The sequence below is a fragment of the Myxocyprinus asiaticus genome, chromosome 4 (genome assembly GCF_019703515.2).
Source record: "Myxocyprinus asiaticus isolate MX2 ecotype Aquarium Trade chromosome 4, UBuf_Myxa_2, whole genome shotgun sequence".
Classification (NCBI taxonomy): Eukaryota; Metazoa; Chordata; class Actinopteri; order Cypriniformes; family Catostomidae; genus Myxocyprinus; species Myxocyprinus asiaticus.
Window position 1 is genome coordinate 10931690 of NC_059347.1, and position 21251 is coordinate 10952940.

General features: G+C 38.8%; 1 protein-coding gene across 2 annotated transcripts in view; it reads right to left on the reverse strand.

Annotated features, from left to right (window-relative positions):
* Positions 1-3406: 3406 nt before the first annotated feature.
* The window catches only part of LOC127434036 (neuronal migration protein doublecortin-like), a 90883-nt gene continuing 73038 nt past the window's right edge, over positions 3407-21251 (reverse strand). For both annotated transcript variants that reach the window (XM_051686475.1, XM_051686481.1), the window contains exons 5-7: positions 20862-20951; positions 8368-8465; positions 3407-6442 (exon numbers count right to left, since the gene is read on the reverse strand). In XM_051686475.1, the coding sequence (XP_051542435.1) occupies positions 6386-6442; positions 8368-8465; positions 20862-20951 (245 nt within the window). In that variant the 3' untranslated portion in view covers positions 3407-6385. The remainder of the gene's footprint in view (positions 6443-8367; positions 8466-20861; positions 20952-21251) is intronic.

Sequence of the window (21251 nt, forward strand, 5' to 3'; positions counted from 1 at the left end):
GCGTAATTAATTCTTTGATGACTCGGTTGATTGTGTATGCTAATGATGACCGCAAGAGGAGACAACAGTGTTGCCACAGCAACCAAAAGCAACTAAATGACTGACTCATAGTAGGAACTGTAATGCATGATTTTTTTAATTCACCCCTATTTCTCATTATTTCTCCTTTAGTCTCACTCTCCCATTGTATTTACTGTCAGACTGTGTGTGTCAAATGTGTGCTTTTTGACACACTACCCCTTTTATTTATCACAGTATCCTGATGGTTTCACTCTGATGGGAGGTGAGGTAGATTCCAGGTAAGAACCAATTTGGGAGGGTTTATGTAGTTGCCATAGCAACCAAATTCTAAGAACACAAGGTTGTTGCTTGTGAAACATTTTTTTTTTTAATTTATTTTTTTACTCTAAACAGATGGTTATGTCTTTAACATCCTAAAATCCCTCGGAGAAGCTGCCAAGGACACATGTTCCTCCATTACTGTTAAGAACAACTAACCGCTGTAGGGATGAACTGATTCATCTTAAGGTTCCTTTAAAAGCCATAAAGCTGAAGTGTGTAACTTCTGCGCCACTATCACCTTCAAATGGAACTGCAAAAATAAACATTGTATGCTTTCTGTATACACGCCTTAAAAGTAATGCGCTATAGAAAAAGAGTTTTGATGTCATAAAATAATATTATGTGAGGAAAAGAGCGAAAAGGAAGTGTTTATGAACTGATAATCTGCCGTTTTACTCCTGATTTGAGTGAAAAGGAATAAAAGTATTTGTTGTTGTAGCATCTCTAGTGTTCCTTTCACCGGGAAACTGCTGATACATGCAACGAGCCATGTAAAAATCCATGTACTAACATGTTTCGATGAGACAAGGTTGCAAGATTGGATATAACTTTACACAAACAAGTTTAGTAAGTGATTTTATTACACTAGTCTAATGTTAACATAATGTTTCAGTCTTGTGGTTATATTTTGAAACTGTGTATATTTATTTGGTGCAATGCCTTGGCCCATTGACTTCCATTGTGTATTACTGTTGTATTTTTGTAAACAGGGGCGCCCTTAGGAGTTTTGAGCCCCCTGACAATTTTGCACTCTAGACCCCCTATTGCAACCTGTAAAAAAAAAAAAAATAATAATTCATAAAAATAATAATGTATAAAAATGAACATCATCATGATTGCAGATTTAATAAGAGACACTAAAAACAAAGTTACATTTAAAAAGTTCATTAAAATAACTTAAAGCATCTGGCCTGTCTGGCATTATGAGATGTTTGACATTCTCAATATCGCTTCAAAGCAGAAAATTGCACCGCGCTGTTAAGCGCTCCACAGGATCCAGTCAAACCCGCTTAATGATGCGTCCAGCGCTGTACAAAAGCGCTTAAAAAACGCTTTTGGGATAAACCACTGAACGTCTTAAGTGGGGTCCCACCCACTAGACCATCTTTTATTATCAAGTAAGAGTCTTCATTTTAGCCAACCAGTGCGAAGTGGCCATTTATCACAAAATCATGCAGGAAAAGACTTGGGGGTCCCTGTCTGTCCAGGGCCCTTAGAATTGTCTTAACCTTCCATAACCACCCATCCACCCCCGTTGCTGTGCCCCTGACTGTAATTTGTTTTTTTACTAAACTGAGGGATGAGTCGAAAATTCATAATTAACAGCACAGGCAGGTTAAGTTTTATTGAACCTGGAACATTCTTTTAAATATAGACATATCAGCTGTAAAAATGAAGCCATGTATGTAAATAATGTGAAAAGACAGTTGGCTCATGATGCTTTGGCTTCATTGACGAAGCAAAATGTCTGAAAAATCAAACAAACAAATAATCAACATCAAAAACATTCATGAGTATTATTACAGTCAAAGCAGGCTGTTGAATAGCATCTCGTTTTAATAGTAAAGAGAGAAGTTTAGTACACAGAATGACATCACCAATACAAGTCACAATGATACAGCAGAAAGTACATGATCATCATGGAAGTCTGATTTTTTTTTTTTTTTGTATGTTCCCAAGCTCAAAAATATGTTTTTACAGCACTACAGGAGCAAAGAGAGCATCTGCACCATGTCGGAAGAATTACCCTGGTAAAGTACTAAAAACAGTGTTCCAAGCAGTAACAGATTACAGTTTGTTATAGTTAGTGTTTGATCCCCACTTTATTTTAAACAATGAAAAAAGAGAACAAGGTTTAAAAGTAGTTCAACATTTGACAGATGAGTGTTCACTTTGTTTGTAGATTTTTTTTTTTTTTTCATAAAGACAAGGATGGTTTAAAAAAGGCACCATGGAAGGTGGAAAATCATCATTTACAGTTCTAGAATATTCAGATGAAAACGAGAGGAAAAAATTGTAAAAAGATTAGTCAAAGGGTTTGCAGTTTTGTTGGGCTAGTTGTCCATCACAGAGATGATCAACAGATATCACAATAACATCACAGTGCTCTCTGGGAGTGTAATTGAGAAATGACTGCATTTTGCTACTATACATTGATAAAGGAACTCCATGATCATAATGTAGTACATTGAATCTTGAGCTTCGAGTGAAACATTCCCATATACACACCACCGATGCGGAGGAGAAAATTCAGTTTTCAGCCTCCCTCTATGCGACATACCTTTGGCTTTCTGAAAAAGCACACTGTGCCTTACATGACATTTTCAAACTTAAAGGGAGAGTTCATCCAAAATGAGGATCAGTCATGAAATATGCAAGAACCAATAACATGTGATGCCACTGATGTAAACTCATATTCGGATGCAAGCAAATGCAAATGAGATTTGAGAGCTACAGCAACAGGGAAGATTTTCAATGAATAATGACTTAAAGGGATAGTTCACCCAAAAATGTAAATTCTCTGATCATTTACTCACCTTCATGCCATCACAGCTGTGAATGACTTTCTTTCTTCTACAGAAAATGAATGAAAAATAAATTTTTAGAAGAATGTCTCAGCTCTGTAGGTCCATACAATGAAAATGAATGCTGGCCAGAACTTTAAATGTCCAAAAATCACATAAAGGCAGCATTAAAGTAATCCATACAACTCCAGTAGATAAATCCATGTCTTCTGAAGCAATATGATAGGTGTGGATGAGAAACAAATATTTTTCAGTCTTTTTTATACTATAAATCTCCACTTTTACTTTCACTTCCACATTCTTCTTTTTTAGGCGATTCACACTCTTTGTGCATATCGCCACCTATTGGTCAGGGCTGGTCAAAGGTGGAGATTGATAGGAAAAAGGACTTAAATATTCATTTGTTTCTCACCCACACCTATCATATCACTTCAGAAGACATGGATTTAACCACTGGAGTCGTATGTATTACTTTAATGCTGACTTTAAGTACTTTTTGGAGATTCAAAGTTCTGATCACCATTTACTTTTATTGTATGGACCTACAGAGCTGAAATATTCTTCTAAAAATCAAAATTTTTGATCTGCAGAAGAAAGTCATACACATCTGGGACAGCATGAGGGTAAATAATGAGAGAATTTTCCTTTTTGGGTGAACTATCCCTTTAAATTTTAGTATGCTCCTCACAAAAAGCTATTTTATGGCTTCAGAAGACTTTGAATATAGTGCTAGTACTATTATGATCCTTTTATTGACCTTTTTTCATCATTTTTGGAGCATGACAACCCCAGTCCCCATTCACTTTAATTGTATGGAAAAGAACAATGTGAACATTCTGCAAAAACATCTCCTTTTGTGTTCCATGGAAGTCACATGGGATTGTAATGACATAAGGGTGAGTACATGATGACAAAATTTGCATTTGTGGGTGAACTTTCCCTTTAACCAACTTTAACCAATTTTCAACTAGAAAATAAATCTTAGTGCAGTTTTAATTTTTTTAATTTTAATTTTAATTTTATTTTTTAACATTTTAACATTTCAAACCTTCATGTGATTGCTGTTGAAAGTAAAAGGACGTGATTTTATGGCTTATGCCAACCTCCCCCCCTCAATTTGCAATGGGTACCTTCCATACCTGCCAACATCGGATTGTGAAAAATAGGAAGATATGGGGGGGGGGGGGATTGTTACCCTGTGTTCAGATGCAATAAAAAAAAATCCACAGTTTTAGTACAAAATGTGGACTTTTCAGACGACCCCTTACATAAGTTATATAATATTACATTGATATAATTTATAAAAACTTATATCATTGTTAAATTAACGATCTGGGACGGTTTCCCCTTGACGCCATCTGATCAGCCAACGGAACAAATCACGTCCCATGTGGATTCGATACAGGACGCATCATTTCATATTTAAAGGTGCAATATGTAACAATTTTCATGTAATATTCGCCCTTTTTTTGCCAATGTGTGAATGGTTTGTAATGCAACTTAAAAAATGAGCCCTTCCCGGACTTCCTAGTTTGCCTATTAAAGCCTGTAGACTGATTTTCATGCGAAGGGAGCGGGTCGCTTTTGCCGGGAAAATCCAAAGGACATGATGTTTATGCGCTCTCCCGAGAGCCTTGCCTCAGACAGTAGCATCTCTTCCGCTATTCAACAGCGACGACAAACTGCAACACTACGTAACGTTATCTTAGAGATGGAATCCAGCAAACGTCCGGCTCCCAGCACAACACCGACTCCTACACAAACTCAAAAAAAAACATTTATCTACTGAATCCAGTCTGGCTAAGCGGGAATGTGATCATGGTCAAGTGAAAACTAGAGTGAACATCGGCAGGGCATTTGATTCCTGGAGGGACCTTCGTTCGGTTTTGGGGATCAAAACCGACCCTGAATTGGCGTTCTTCTTATTGGACAGGTAAGCTTACATAACTGCAAAGCATGTGAAATATAGTGCCACAAGGATTGATCTGTGTAATTTTAGCTAACTTGATCTTGCCTGCAAACGCTGACGAATTGCAAGCTACCTTGCTTCGTAACTTTCAAATAATTTCAACGATCTTCTCTTTATACTAAAGTCAGGTATACAGGATAAACTTAAGCAAATACACTGGTTTCTTGATCGTAGTACAACATATGACATACAAAACATACAATAGTGCAACATAACAGTGCAACAGTAAACTGTCTGGTATAGTTCGGTAGTATGTAGCTGTATGTGTGTATCAGTATGCTATGTTAGCAGATAAGTAGTTTTAGTTTAGTCTGAAAGTTTGTAGTAAAACAATCATAACTGTGTCATTTTAATTATGCTACCTCATCTGTCAGCATGATGCCGGTGAATCACGTTGTCTCTTTGTACGTTATGTCATTGTTTTGGTCAATGCTCGCTATGGAGTGTGTGCACGAGCACGAGCAACAGGTAGCTAGCTGCAGTTCACTTAACGGCCACAGGTGTCATTAATAACAAGGGTTTCTGAATCTTACATACTGCACCTTTAAATAAGGTACGATCCCGTATAAGCGAAGTGTGGATGCAGAAAATGGTGAGATTGTCAGGAGAAATTGTAAATCAGGAGTACAGCGGGAGTAAAAGCGGGAGAAACCCGGTAAAATCGAGAGTGTTGGCAGGTATGGTACCATCAGAGCCATGGACAGTTAACAATACATCTATGTCTTAAAAAGCCACAATGCAAATACATAGATGTGGGTGTCTTGAGGCTGCACATATTATTTACAGTGGATGTATGAGTTCTGTAGCCTACAAACACTAATTCAACTGCTTTGGGCTTTTAAAATACTGATACACAAAAAACCATTGCACAGAGAGAGAGAGAGAGAGGTGGGGGTGGGGGGGGTCTTAATAAAAAAGAGATTAATAAAAAGTATTAATGCTGCAACAAGTATTTTTTAATTATTTTTCTTTTTTCTATTTTTTTTTTTTTATTTATTTTTTTTATTATTATTATTTTTGTTCAAGTCAGACTATTACACCCTTGTAAAAACAACTATTTGCTGCTTGGAATTCACAAGACCAAGCTTTTTTAAAAAAGTCAATATGAAAAATTCTAAATTATGAATTAAAAAAATGTCTGGATGTTGAAAGATCTAATCTGCATCTTAACAGTTAAGTTTTCCTCAAATTTCTCATATATAAAATGAATTTCAACAGTATACCACATGTAAAAATTTGGCTGTATGTTGTCAAAATACAAGTGTAAACTGCTGCATATGCCCCGCATATACTTAGCGTTTTCATCAGTCACTACAAATCTATTATCAAAAAACAGGAAAAAATATGGAAAATGGATGCAACAAATTCACAAGCAGCAAATAGTGCGCTGACCATCACTGCAAAGCATCACGGTCTAAATGCTGCAAAGGTGATGCGTACAGTCACCCTGGCCATTGGGGAGGCGATGTTGATGTTTCCAAGACTGAAATCAACAGAGATACCTCTGTGACGGGATATCATACTGATTGAAGGACTGAGTGGAAAGAGTCTACATAGACTCCCCCTGTGAATCATCATCTTCCAGAGACAGAGGCAAGTAGAGATCCTAGAGGAAACAGGAACATGCTGAAATGAGGAAATGAGGAGGTTTCCATAATTTCCAAACCATTAAGTTTGTGAAGCACTATTTGAATACAGTTTGATTAATGTGCTTGTTTCGTGAGACAGACAGGTAGGAAAGATAGTATAGTGTTAAAATTGTGGCTTTGTTCAGAATGGAATACTAAAGGCCCAGGCACACTTATGGCGAAGTGCTTATATGTTCTTTGCTCAGAGCCAAAAAGAAGTTTCAAACAGCTGAGCAACGACATACTGTTTGCGAACATTCAGACACCCACCACACTGCTGGGGGAAGCGTTTAGAGGTACATTGAAATATGAGGATGCTCAAGACTACATTTAAAGCATCAACCGATTTGACATTAAAATGTGTTATTAATGATGCCTCATTCTATGAGCAGAATTCATATGGTATCAGTAAAAAAAGCTTTTAAAGTTTTAAATATCCAATGATTTAAAGTAATAAATAAGCAGTTAATAATATGTAAGTTGTCTTATATAAATTCTGTATGTGCTGCCGATTAAACTCTGTTATTGTAATTTATGATGACAATGATACTACTGCAAAGATAGATGAATAAAAGAGTGTTAATGGGTAGAATACAGACAGATGTGTGACTGACTTTTGGCATTATTTATTTGAGTAGGTTTGATTCCTTTTGTAAACAAATTAAAAAAAAATAAAAATCGCATGACATGTTCTTGGAAAATGTCTCTACATGAACGATCGTACAGATGTAGATGAATTTGCACCAGCTCGCTAATAACTCTACACGCTGGTGTGTTCATGTTGACTGATCTTAACTGAGTGAATGTGAATTAGCTGTCAGCCTCAAATTAGGTGGCGCTCCAAAGTAGGTGGAGCTCCAGGTCATCTACTGATGACGTGGACCAATGGCAGTAAGAAGGTGTTTACCAGCCGGTATGAAGTTTTCCTGAAAGTTTGCACTGGGGAGCTGTTACAAACCACCGAAACAAACTCAAAAACACCTTCATTTTGGTCAGATTTTGTCCTAAATGACATCACACCCGTTTGATCTTCAATTTCGTAGGAAGTGTTCAGGGGACTTTAGGCGCTTTTCACCATCAGGCCGAATGACTCTGAGTATGGTAAGTAACGGTTCTAGAAGCATTTCTATTTGAACACGCATTTTTCAGCATGGTTAGCTAACCGTACTCAGAACAAAGAACCGTGCTGATGGAATGGCTTTAGTGCATTTAGGCAACTCATGATTGGTAACTTGCCCAGTCAATCCATCCTAATCCTGATTTCACAGCAACACAATGGAAAAAGAAACTGTAACCGTTCAGCAATGATAATCGTTTGACTTTTAGTTGCAATTCAATTTCCCTACTTGAATTCCAAGTGGGGTTCAAGTTCGGTGAACTTTGGCACTCAAATTTGCAGTGTTGACTGATAGTAAGTTTAGTTTTTTGCAGTTACTTCTGCGTGGGCAGTACTTTGTACATAGCTACACTGAATATTCACAGTGGACGAGAAAATAATTGTAGCGGTGAACTTCACTCTCCCAAAGTACAAAGAGCTTTGCAAGTAGTAACGTGGGTTTTTATGTGGGTTCTTTGCCTGTAGGATTTCACAATGCAAGGGTGAATGTGACCGAGCCTTTAGGTTTTAAATGTGCGCTCATCTTCGTCCCCCTTGTGGCAGGCCTCTTTGTGCCCATGATGTGCACTTCAGCTGAGATTTACAGCAGACCTTCATCTGACCAAAAGTCAGTCACCAATGTGTGGACCCTGATGAGGACCGCAAGGGCTTATGGTGCCATTTTGGACTGGGCCAAAATGTGCACATTGTGCACAGTATACATACTGCAAAAATAGTACAGAGAGGCAAGAAGACGGTGAGAGTGCAAGAGAAGATGAAGAAGAATGGAGATTGGAAGAAGGTTACCTTCTGTTTGCGGGTGTTTCCGGGGCTGGTTGGGGTTGATATTGGAGACTGCTTAGAGATGGGGGTAGAAAGCTGACTACTGGATCCTGTTCCATTAGCTTGAGTAAAACAGAAAGAAAGGAAAAAGGATCATGAAAAAGTGGGCTCAAGCTCAATAGTTCAAGTCTGTTGAAAAAAAAATCATAATGATGATGAGTGAATGTTTTACAGAAACAAATATTGCTCTTAGCTATAAGCACAATACAGAGTGTAAATGAGTTATTCCTGGGACTCTGTAATATTTCAGTCCCTTAGACTTTTTATAGCAGTTGTTCACTAGAATGAAATGTTAAAAGCTTTTTCCAAAATGTTGATTTGACCATTTTATTGAATTAAAAGAATTATTGCATTAAAATAATCTTTATCATAATGTCTTCTTTCAACCTTGTCATGTCTCCGAGGCACTTCACTGAATTTGTACCTAGAAAATGATTGATAAAATGTGCACACTGTCTATAATTTTTGTTATTAATGTAAACATTTATTTATGTTCCAGTGCTGAGAAAGATATTTTACAAATGAACATAACATGATTATTATTTTAAAGAACAGGCTATAAAGGTTTGTCCCTCAGTCTGAATTCCACCCCGTCACACGATCCATTTTCAGCCCATAAAAATTTTGGTTCCCATATGTGACATTATTAACCAAAAGTGACATAATACTTTAATGAAACATGGTGTTAAAAATATGTGGGTGCAAGTCACCTACTGGTGGGAGAGTTGTGATGGGGTTGAGACGAGCGTGACAGTATTGGATAAATAAAATGGGAACACAATTAAAAATCAATGTATTGTCTGCTGAGCACAACCTTACATGTTAAGGGCTAGCACAAAAAAAGTTTGGGTTTTCGTTAAAAATAGAAGAAAAAAAACTGACCACAGGCACACAATCTGCCTATTTGTAGCTTCATCACATTACATTAGAAAACTGTCATAAATATTTTATTTGTAGTCGTTAGATTGATCTGGGGAACACGAGCAGTAGGTAGATGTTTATTTTATAACCAGTATTGTGTAGAATCATTTTCAAACCACTTCCATTATGTCCGTGACGGGGTTGAGAACAAAGGATGTCCAAATCAGAAAAAATAGAAAACAATAAAAGTGCCTGAGGTGTGAAAACATGATTTGTTGGATGTTTAATATGTGCCTAATGTTGTGGAGTATTCAGACAATTAATCAAATAGTTATATCAATAATATTTGCAAGCTAAAGCTGTTAAAATAAAATTTTGCATTGACCTTCAACCCCAAAACATTTGACTGTAATAACAGGGATGGCACTGTTTTGAAGTTATGTATTTATGCGTTTATGTGTTTACTCAGTTATGTATTTAAATGACAAGTATGTAAATTCCAAACTTACTGTGATGGGGTTGAAACAATACTTTAGGCTAATAGATTACTTCTGAAATCTAATCTGGTTCTGATTACAAGTTACATGACTTGAAATGTAATTTGTAACAATCTTTTAGATTACACTTTTAGGTAATCTAATCTGATTACTTTGGTATTTCTCATATCATATTTTAATGCAAATCTAATCAATCATTTTAAATAAAGTTCCAAAACACAAGTTCGGGAGGGGCTTGTTCATCTCTGCCTGCCAATCATATCCCAAGGACATATAAGCGGCTGCGTCCCTTGCACCGGTTATGATTCTTCCAGCATTCCTCCACCTCCCCATCTCCATCTTTATATTTTGCCGATACCAATTGTTTCAAAATTGTCTTTCTATTTCTCGTTTTAGTCAGCTAGTCTGGGGGGCCAATCAGGGGGACACGTACCTGAGTTCGAGCCCCTCCATAATGGACAGAAGTTAACACCACTTTCATTAAACATTAGTATACATTAATGCAAACAGAAACTTGCAATTTTCCAAATACTGAGTATAAAACAAAGGTGCTTAAAGTGTCATTAATCAATAACATTGTTAACCAAGACAAATGAATACACTTGTATTTTTAATTGTTGTTATTTAGGAAAATTAGAGATTGGATTTTTTTTATTATGCAGCTTTGAAATCAGTAGTTAATGGCTACTGACATCTATAGGCGTGATGTTAAGATGTACAGTGAAAGGTGATTTTTCTGTCATCCTGTTAATGAAATCAAAAATGTAATCATTCACAATCAAAGTTACTGTAATCGAATTACACACACAATGTAATATAACCTAATTAGAAGTAATTGTGTTGTAAACTGATCACATAATCAGGGTTGGGGAGTAACGGAATACATGTAACGGGATTACGTATTTAAAATACAAAATATAAGTAACTGTATTCCACTACAGTTACAGTTAAAATAATTGGTATTTAGAATACAGTTACATTCAAAAAGTATTTTGATTACTGAAGAGATTACTTTGCATTTTATTGTCATTTGATTCATTTCATATTTAGTCCTTTCAGATGGAAAACATTTATACATATAATTGATGCAATCCAAAGTGCATTTGAACAGCGGTGAAACACTTTCTTATGATGTGTTACATTCATAGAGCAGACAGAGAATTAAGTTTGAAGTAAGTTTGGAGCAGAAGAAATAGAAATAAACCTTGTGTAAATTGTCAGCTTTATGCTAAGCTAAAATGCTATTTCTAGCCATTTTACATGCACGTTACCAGGCACAGTCATATTTTTTTATCAGGAAAATTCACGTTGGATCATAATTTCTTTTTTTTCTAGTAAAACCTTTTATATTAGGGCAAAAATCATATTCTTGATAATAATTTTTGTAATGTTTTCCATAAAAATATCTAAAAATCCTTAAAACAAGATCAATTTGATTAATCTTGTTTTAGAAACAACACTGCATAAGATATTACGGTTTTTCAGAGAATGTATTTTTAACATGTGTATTTTGTCTTACTGTACTGGCAGAGTTTTTATAGTCAAAACAAGTGAAAAAATCTACCAGTGCTGAAGAAGTAATCCAAAGTATTTAGAATACTTTACTGACCTTGAGTAATCTAACGAAATATGTTACAAATTAAATTTTACAGCATGTATTCTGTAATCTGTAGTGGAATACATTTCAGAAGTAACCCTCCCAACCCTGCACATAATCCAGAGTACATGCAATCCGTTACTACCCAACACTGTTAATTATACATAAAGTTAAAATCAGAAGTTTACATACACTTAGGTTGAAGTCATTAAAACTCATTTTTTAACCACTCCACATATTTTATATTAGCAAACTGTAGTTTTGGCAAGTCGTTTATGACATCTACTTTGTGCATGACACAAGTAATTTTTCCAACAATTGTTTACAGACAGATTGTTTCACTTTTAATTGACTATATAACAATTCCAGTGGGTCAGAAGTTTATATACACTGTGTATGTTAACTGTGTCTTTAAGCAGCTTGGAAAATTCCAGAAAATGATGTCAAGCTTTTAGACAATTAGCCAATTAGCATCTGATAGGAGGTGTACTGAACTGGAAGTGTACCTGTGGATGTATTTTAAGGCCTATCTTCAAACTCAGTGCCTCTTTGCTTGACATCATTGGAAAATCAAAAGAAATCAGCCAAGACCTCAGATAAAAGAATTGTGGACCTCCACAAGTCTGGTTCATCCTTGGGAGCAATTTCCAAACACCTGAAGGTACCATGCTCATCTGTACAAACAATAGTACGCAAGTATAAACACCATGGGACCACGGAGCCATCATACCGCTCAGGAAGGAGACGTATTCTGTCTCCTAGAGATGAACATAGTTTGGTGCGAAAAGTGCAAATCAATCCCAGAACAACAGCAAAGGACATCTGGATGCTGGAGGAAACAGGTAGACAAGTATCTATATCCACAGTAAAACGGGTCCTATATCGACATAACCTGAAAGGCTGCTCAGCAAGGAAGAGGCCAATGCTCCAAAACTGCCATAAAAAAGCCAGACTACAGTTTGCAAGTGCACATGGGGACAAAGATCTTACTTTTTGGAGAAATGTCCTCTGGTCTGATGAAACAAAAATTGAACTGTTTGGCCATAATGACCATCGTTATGTTTGGAGGAAAAAGGGTGAGGCTTGTAAGCCAAAGATCACCATCCCCACCATGAAGCATGGGGGTGGCAGCACCATGTTGTGGGGGGGGTGCTTTGCTGCAGGAGGGACTGGTGCATTTCACAAAATAGATGGCATCATGAGGAAGGAAAATTATGTGGATATATTGAAGCAACATCTCAAGACATCAGCCAGGAAGTCAAAGCTCGGTCACAAATGGGTCCTCCAAATAGACAATGACCCCAAGCATACCTCCAAAGTTGTGGCAAAGTGACTTAAGGACAATAAAGTCAAGGTATTGGAGTGGCCTTCACAAAGCCCTGACCTCAGTCTGATAGAAAATGTATGGGCAGAACTGAAAAAGCATGTGCGAGCAAGGAGGCCTACAAACCTGACACAGTTACACCAATTCTGTCTGGAGGAATGGGCCAAAATTCCAGCAACTTATTGTGAGAAGCTTGTGGAAGGCTACCCAAAAAGTTTGACCCAAGTTAAACAATTTAAAGGCAATGCTACCAAATACTAACAAAGTGTATGTAAACTTCTGACCCACTGGGAAAGTGATGAAAGAAATAAAAGCTAAAATAAATAATTCTCTCTACTATTATTCTGACATTTCACATTCTTACAATAGTGATCCTAAATGACCTAAGACAGGGAATGTTTTCTACGATTAAATGTCAGGAATTGTGAAAAACTGAGTTTAAACGTATTTGGCTAAAGTGTATGTAAACTTCAGCTATAAATGTTTGTGCTGTTTGTAAGCTATAACTACATATTTAGAATTGGGGGTAATAGTTAAAGAATCAGCCATTGAAAAACTAATTTGCTGACCACTAATATACTGTACATATTGTGAAGACGGGGACCAGGCTAAGATTCTCAAGCACAAATGGCACCGTTTACTGAGAAAGCAGCCTTATGCTGCATTCAACACAGATAATGAAAAAGTGCATATGTGAAAAAGGGGGATCGAGAGAAAAACACAGACATGAAGTGGGGAGAAAAAAAATACAAATTATGGGGTTAGACAGTGTCTCAAAATGGTCTCCCCTCCTCCGGTGTGTAAATGGATGTCTAATGCATATGTATAATCATGTTGTCAACTGTCGTCTTGCCAGCTGCAAGTGTGTGTGTGTGTGTGTGTGTGTGTGTGTGTGTTTGCTGGAACTCATTTACACATCTCTCTTTGAATCGGGCAGGTTGCTATGATACACCAGAGCTGTGTTTACATGTGAGAGTGGCGTTGATGTGGCACTGTGGCCAGCGTGAATTGTGGCTACTAGAGGCTGTCTCAAAAACAGAGTTTTTATTTAAGCAATAGAAAAACTTAAGGACCAGATGCCAGGACTTAAAACCGTTCCAACTATTGAATAGAATAAGCAAAGAGAACAGAGCCAAGCACTGTTGGATGAGCTGCAAAAAGTCTGGATCAAGAGATAAACATAAAAATTCTCTAAAAGTGCTGATCTCAGCCTTTCGTGTCCTAAATTAATTAGTTAAATGCACGATTGGTTCAGAATTTGTATTCTAGGTAAGCCTTTCTATGTTGCTCTGAAGACTCTTCAAATTTGGTTAAAAGATTCTAATTAGAACACTGAAAAGGTTTTACAACCTGATGCCACTGGAGAACCCTTTTAAGTTCCTCAAAGAACTTTTTATACTCTAGTTCTTTTAAAAACTATCTACAATGACAAAACAAATTATGTGTCGGATTTGCTTCAAATATATACGTAGCATTTGCATCACGCTTTTTAAGTAAATTCAACTTATGGTCATTTTATATCAGCACAACTAGAAAACTTTTGTTAGATATACACAAATGTATCAGTTCATTCAACTTTATTTACTTAAAAAGGTATGCCGCAGGAATAACGTTTAGCAACTAATAGCATGTTGTTTCAAATTAACATTTACATCACTGTTTCTACTTAATTAACTTAATTAATTAATAAACACTGACCTGAAAAACCAGATTGAACTGATCTCCAAAAAATTTAATAAAACATATTTTTAGATTTTTAAGACTGTTGTAGAGTTTTGAGTTATTTTAAATATTCTGCTTTTAGTTTATCAGTAGGAAATATCCATTTTAGATTTGAACATTCCCTGTGCAAACAGAAGTGAATAGAAGAACAAGGAGCCCTGCAACAGATGGAATGGCCCCCACAGAGCCCGTGACGGGGCTCTCAATATCATTGAGTCTACTGCTGTCAACAGGGCTGAGAAACTAAATTTGAATTATTCAAATTTTAAAGACATTATTATTATATAATAGGGGTAAAAATCTTCAAGACATCTGATTTTTAAATTGACGTTGTCTCCTACGTACACAAGAGGACGCAATAGCTAATCGTTATAGCGATTGTTTATTGCAAAGAACATATCTGGCTGTTTACAAATATGTGTAAAATTATAAAGTCAAAAGATTTAGCCTGTTTATATTCTCAAATCAAATGTAAAACAAGAAAAGAAACGTTTCAAAAGATGCTTCTATGTTAACTTAGTGTAGCACGCAGTACCTATACCAGTGCCAAAGTACTTCCACAAACTCAAGCTTTATAATACCTGGGGCCTGGGTAGCTCAGTGGTAAAGACGCTGGCTACCACCCCTGGAGTTCGCCAGTTCAAATCCCAGGGCATGCTGAGTGACTCCAGCCAGGTCTCCTAAGCAACCAAATTGGCCCAGTTGCTAGGGAGGGTAGAGTCACATGGGGTAACCTCCTCCTGATCACCATAATGTGGTTCGTTCTCAGTGGGGTGTGTGGTGAGTCTATGTCTCTGTGGCAACGCACTCAACAAGCCACGTGATAAGATGTGTGGGTTGACAGTCTCAGACACAGAGGTAACTGGGATTCATCCACTGCCACCCAGATTGAGGCAAATCACTATGCAACCACAAGGACTCAAAAGCACATTGGGAATTGGGCATTCTGGTACCTGCAGTACCAGAGTGTTTTTCATTAAAAACAGTTGAATATACGTACCTAATGCTTATGTGGCAAGACGCTGATAAGAGAGCAAGGCATAGTCAACACACAACCACCAAAGACCTCCATCTCAGGGGGCCGTTCACTCCGAACTCGTCCATGTTTTTCTATGTAAGCATGCGCTAGACGGACGACTTTGACCATAAGCGCCGTGTCTAGCTGTTTTTTCAGCAATTCATGAAGAATTTTTTCAGACACTGTCACTTTTAAAGGAAATTCAGCATTTAAAACACATAGTGAGACACTCCTGTTCTGTTCTATTCATTGCACTGCATCTGTTTTAGTCCAAGAATGCAAGTCATTGTCAGTGCTTGGCACACATCCAATGTTCGGATGCTCATTTTCGCATTGGAATGTGCATTTTTTATCTTACATTCGACGAATATTCGAATTTCAAATTTGTATTTGACAGCCCTAATTGAGTCAGTCTGGGATTACATGAAGAGACAGAAGCAATTGAGACAGCTTAAATAAATTGAAGAACTGTGGCGAATTCTCCAAGAAGCTTGAAACATCCTCTCTGCCAACAACCAAGAAAAACTGTGTCCAGGTGTACCTAGGAGAATTGGTGCCTTTTGATGGCAAAGGTGGTCACACCAAATACTGAGAAATATTTGTCATTTTGTATGTTTACTGGACTTTGTATGATGTTATAGGATAAAGGAAAACTATTTGTGGCATTATTTTTGAAGACATCCTCACTATGCAACACTATGCCTAAAACCTTTGAATTTTATAAAAAACAAACAAAAAAAAAACGATCACACCAAGTGGCATCTTCACACAAATGATCCTAAAACTTAATTTAATCAAATAAAAAGTAATTTTTGCAATTAATTTAAACCAACCAAGGTGATTTTAGTGTGTATATCTATGAACGATGAAGTCAGTTCCCATCAAATTCACACAGGCATCCTAGCAGGTAACACGTGTAGTTAATCACATTAACTATGAACGTGTTCAACTAACATTTCACAACCAGAAACTATTTGTCTTCATTTTGAACAGTAGCTATGTTATTTGATTTGATTTATTTTCTTTTTAGCAGTTTAATCCTAACAAACTGCTTTTTGTGAAATGTTTTACTAAGAAAAGTGCTTCCCTATCTGTCGCTTACTCGATGTTGTGTCAATGTAGTGACACTAGGGGTCACACTTGGGAGCCCCAAACACCTCTGCTTTTTGAAAAAAGGCCAATGGGAATTGGCGAGTGGAATTTTCATGCCACTACCCCAGACATACGGGTATAAAAGGAGCTGGTATGCAACCACTCATTCAGGTTTTCTCTTCGGAGCCGAGCGGTTGCATTCAGTGCACTGAATTCAATTTCTCCCTACCGATCACCGCACATTGCTGGATTTTACGGCGCATTTCAGTGGCTTCTCCCCCTCTGCACCCATGGAGTGCAAAGAACGCCCCTGGGCGCTTCGGCAGAACAACAAAAAGAGTATATTTTCAATTCTAAAAGAGCGGCACACACGGAACGTCTTTTTAAAGATGACTTTACGTTTGTGTGTTATTCCTGGTTGTGGTCGTTATCTCTCCGCTTCTGATGGCCACGATCGCTGTCTTACATGTCTGGGCGCTGCCCACGCGGAGAATTCGTTCGTGGATGGGTCTTGTCCTCATTGCGAGAACATGACCATGGCAACATTGTGGTCGCAGCTTGCCTTCATAAGAAAGTAAGCCACCCCAGCGGCTCCCCGCCTCGGTCCTTCTACCTATGGGTATGAGGCCGCATCTGTTAGCACTGGGGGCGATTTGGGGACTCCAGTGGGACCACCTCCGCTGGGTAACCCCCCACGGACCACCCATTCCTCAGCACGCTCGCTTGCCCCGGTCGGGCTCTCGGATGAGACTGCCGGCTCATCTCAGGGCGAGTTCGACCTCTTATTCGGGGCCCAGGAAGACGATGAGCTATTGAGTGCAGCATCGGAGAGCGGGCTCATCCACTCTGATGTGGAGGCTTCGGCTGGGCTTCCCCCTTCGGGTGTGGTCGCCCAGTCTCAGGCTGGCACAGAGATGATGGACATGCTTTCCCGGGCAGCCATGAGCGTCGGGCTAGAGTGGAACCCTCCACTCTCCCCTGAACCCTCGCGGCACAATGATTGATTCCTGGGCCCAGAGTGCCGCTCACGGCTGCGCCCCGCCCCGGTTCCTTTCTTCCCGGAAGTGCATGTGGAGCTGACAAGATCGTGTGGGGCACATTTACTACCCGGTCCCAATCTTTCAGCTGGGGTGGCCAAGGGGTATTCGGTGATCCCTCAGGTGTATAAGGTGCTCGCGGTGCACTTGCACCCGCAGAGCGCCACCACCTGGCGTGGGCGCCCGAAGCTCCCGTCCAGGGCCTGTAGGTTTACGTCGTCTCTGACGGCTAAGGCCTACGGTGCCTCTGGACAAGCCGCCTCCGCCCTGCACGCCATGGCTCTCCTGCAGGTACACCAAGCCAAGGTGCTAAAAGAGCTGCACGAGGGTAGTTCTGACCCAGGATTGATGCAGGAACTGCGTTCAGCGACCAACCTCGCTCTCTGGGCGACGAAGGTCACGGCACGGTCTCTCGGGCAGGTGATGTCCACCCTGGTGGTCCAGGAATGCCACCCTTGGCTCAACCTGGTCGACATGAGAGAGGCTGACAAGGCATGGTTCCTTGACGCACCCATCTCCCAGGTTAGCCTGTTCGGCGACACCATCGAAGACTTTGCCCAGCAGTTCTCCACGGTGAAGCAGCAGACGGAGGCCATTCAACACATCCTGCCCCGGCACGGCTCAAGATCCCGCACCCCATCTGCTCGTCACCAAGGGTATCCTTCTGCAGCAACAGCACCGGCTCCACCACAGCCCGCCCCCGCGGCCCGGCCCCGGCGTGGAGCCCACCACAGGAAGCAGACGCCACCGGCCGGCCGCCAAGAACCTTAGGAAGGCTTCGAAGCACTCCTGAGACGGGCAACCCAGGGATGAGGAGACCCACTTCTATGGAGCTGGAAGACAGACCACTCCATCCAGGTGGTGAACCTGCAAACGCTGCCCCAGGAGGAGGCAGACCCAGCCTTGGCATTGCAGTGTCCAGTGCGTGCTTTACGCATCTATTTGGATCACATGCAGAGCTTTAGAAGCTCCGAGCAGCTCTTTGTCTGCTTTGGTGGACAGCGGAAAGGAAGCGCTGTCTCCAAACAGAGGATCGCCCACTGGGTCATTGACGCCATCGTGATGGCATATCATGCTCAGGACGTGCCGCCCCCCATGGGGCTATGAGCCCACTCTACTAGGAGTATAGTGGCCTCCTGGGCCCTGGCCAGTGACATCTGCAGAGCAGCGGGCTGGGCAACACCCAACACCTTTGCAAGGTTCTATAATCTCCGGGTTGAGCCGGTTTCATCCCGTGTGTTGTCATGTACGAGCAGGTAAGATCTGGGACAGCTGGCTGGGTGTACTGCTTACGCATAGTGCCTTTCCCCTCCCATGAGGTGAAGACGTGCGCTTTCGACTCCCAGTCGTGTTCACAAGCTGTGATCCCTGGATGACTTTCCTCCTTAGCCCTGTGGCAGATGAGACGTTGTGTCCCTCTTGCCACAACACTGAACTACCCGCTGAAATGACCGGGACCTTGTTTCGGCTCCTCAGCACAAAACCTGAATGAGTGGTTGCATACCAGCTCCTTTTATACCCGTATATCCGGGGGGAGTGGCATGCAAATTCCACTAGCCAATTCCCATTGGCCTTTTTTCAAAAAGCAGAGGTATTTGGGGCTCCCAAGAGTGACCCCTAGTGTCACTACATCGACACAACATCTCATTCCCTCCATCAGGGAATGGAGGTTATGAAAGTAACCAGGACGTTTTGGTATCTTTTTTTTTTTTTTTTTATCATTGCAGTATGGTTTAAATTTTGTTAATGCAACAATTCTTTAATTCAATGATTCAATGATTTTTAAGTATGGCTATTTGGGGCAACTGTAATGATGTAAAAAAAAATATATTATATATAAATATATAGAATGTAAAAAAAGAAATACTTATAAAAGAAGAAACAGTGGGATGTATGTTATTAAAACAGAAATTAGTCTATGTTAAACAAAAAAAGAGCCAAATATGAAATGCTCAGTATGTTATTTTTCATTTATTTCAAAAGGAGAGCTGTGCAATAAACCCAGACTTTACAAGATGAACAAAGGGAAACATAAAGAAACAGGAAAATTAAAAGATTAAAAAAAAAAAAAAAAAGAAAAAGAAACATCAATCCAGCCACCAGTGATACAGTGAACTTTTATTTAAATCACATAATCATAATTTAAACAAAGTTAGCATCCAAAAATGAGCTATTATTAAAATCTCATGTCCTATTTGTGAAACTAATTTTGATCTTATGTCTTGTTATTAAAGACCCCATGAAATCAAAATAGAAGTTTAGTTTAAAGATTAGCAGGTAAAAACATTTATAATGTATATTCTAAGTCAATGCCAATACAGAAGAAAAAACTGCATCGTCAAACCATTTCATGGGGTCTTTAAATGATTTAGGACTATGAGGTTTTGCCACCACAAGATGGCAGTCATATCATCATACTATCGGCTGTACAAAGGTCAATGAGGACATATTAAAGGTTTCTTTGCTCTTATCTCATCACCTTCGCAGCCAACATTTCTCTTCTTAGACCAACCAAGGTTAGAATGTTTAAATCTAAACCTAATATAACGGTACCATAGATGGGTCATTTTATTTTTCTGTATGTTTTTTTGTGTTGGTGCCTGTGGTTATAGCCTAAAACAGTTTTATTTAATTGTGTTGGTTCTCTAGTTTGCAGGCATGGCCTGTACGTGGCCACTTTGTTTTAATCCTCCGATTAAATATTGTCCCCTGTCTCAGTCTTCCTCAGAAGATTGAGTGATCCTCCCTCTAAAATATTAAACATGTAAAATCAGACTGGCTGTCTACACATATTAAACTCAAACTATTGTCTGACAGACAGACCCCTCTCTGTAACTCTCTTCTTCTCTATCCCTCTCTTTTAAACATAAGAAATCTTCTTTATTTAGTTAAACTAGCTCCTACATACAGTATTATTTTATTTTATATTAAAAACATTTAGATTCCATTCACAGAGGGTTAATTGCACAAGCAATGCAAGAAAACACACAAACATAATAAATTATGAGATTATAATTAAATAAAAACATTTAAATGACGTGTTGAAAAAAAAAGTTAAAACAAAAAAAGAACATTCACTATCATGGATATATTAAACTGCATAAGCAAAAATAAAGGGATAGCTATATAATATATTTTATATAATGGAAAAAGCAGAGTAAAATGAAGTGTTGAGTGAGTTTAAAACTTGTTAATCAACCATGCAAGAAATCCCAGCATTTGTTTTTGATTTTACTGTGGAGTTAGTTAAGCTTCATTATGGAGTTAAAGGAGTGTTGAGCTGGCATGAATCACATAATTATTGGCTCACTGGAATCAGCCGGAGACTTGCAGCGTCGCATGGGGCCGGGACTTTTAGTGGAGCCCCTCTGTCCTTTAGGGGCCTTCATCACCCGACACTCTACAGCAAGAGTCACAGAAGGAGAGAGACACAGAGAGCAAAAAGCATGAAAGAAATGTACACACAAGGAATAAATCACCAACATTCACTGTGACAAATTCCGAAACATGAGAAAGAAAAACCTTGGAAAACTTTCAAAATCTATTTTTTAATTTTTTAATACATTTCCAAATCTAATTTTTCCCTACACTGACCAACTGCAGATTATACTAGCAGAGGAAAGTTATGTAACCAATGCAGCTAAATAAAAAAAAAAAAATCACACACTAGCAAAAAGTACCCAACTAAAATTTATTTTAT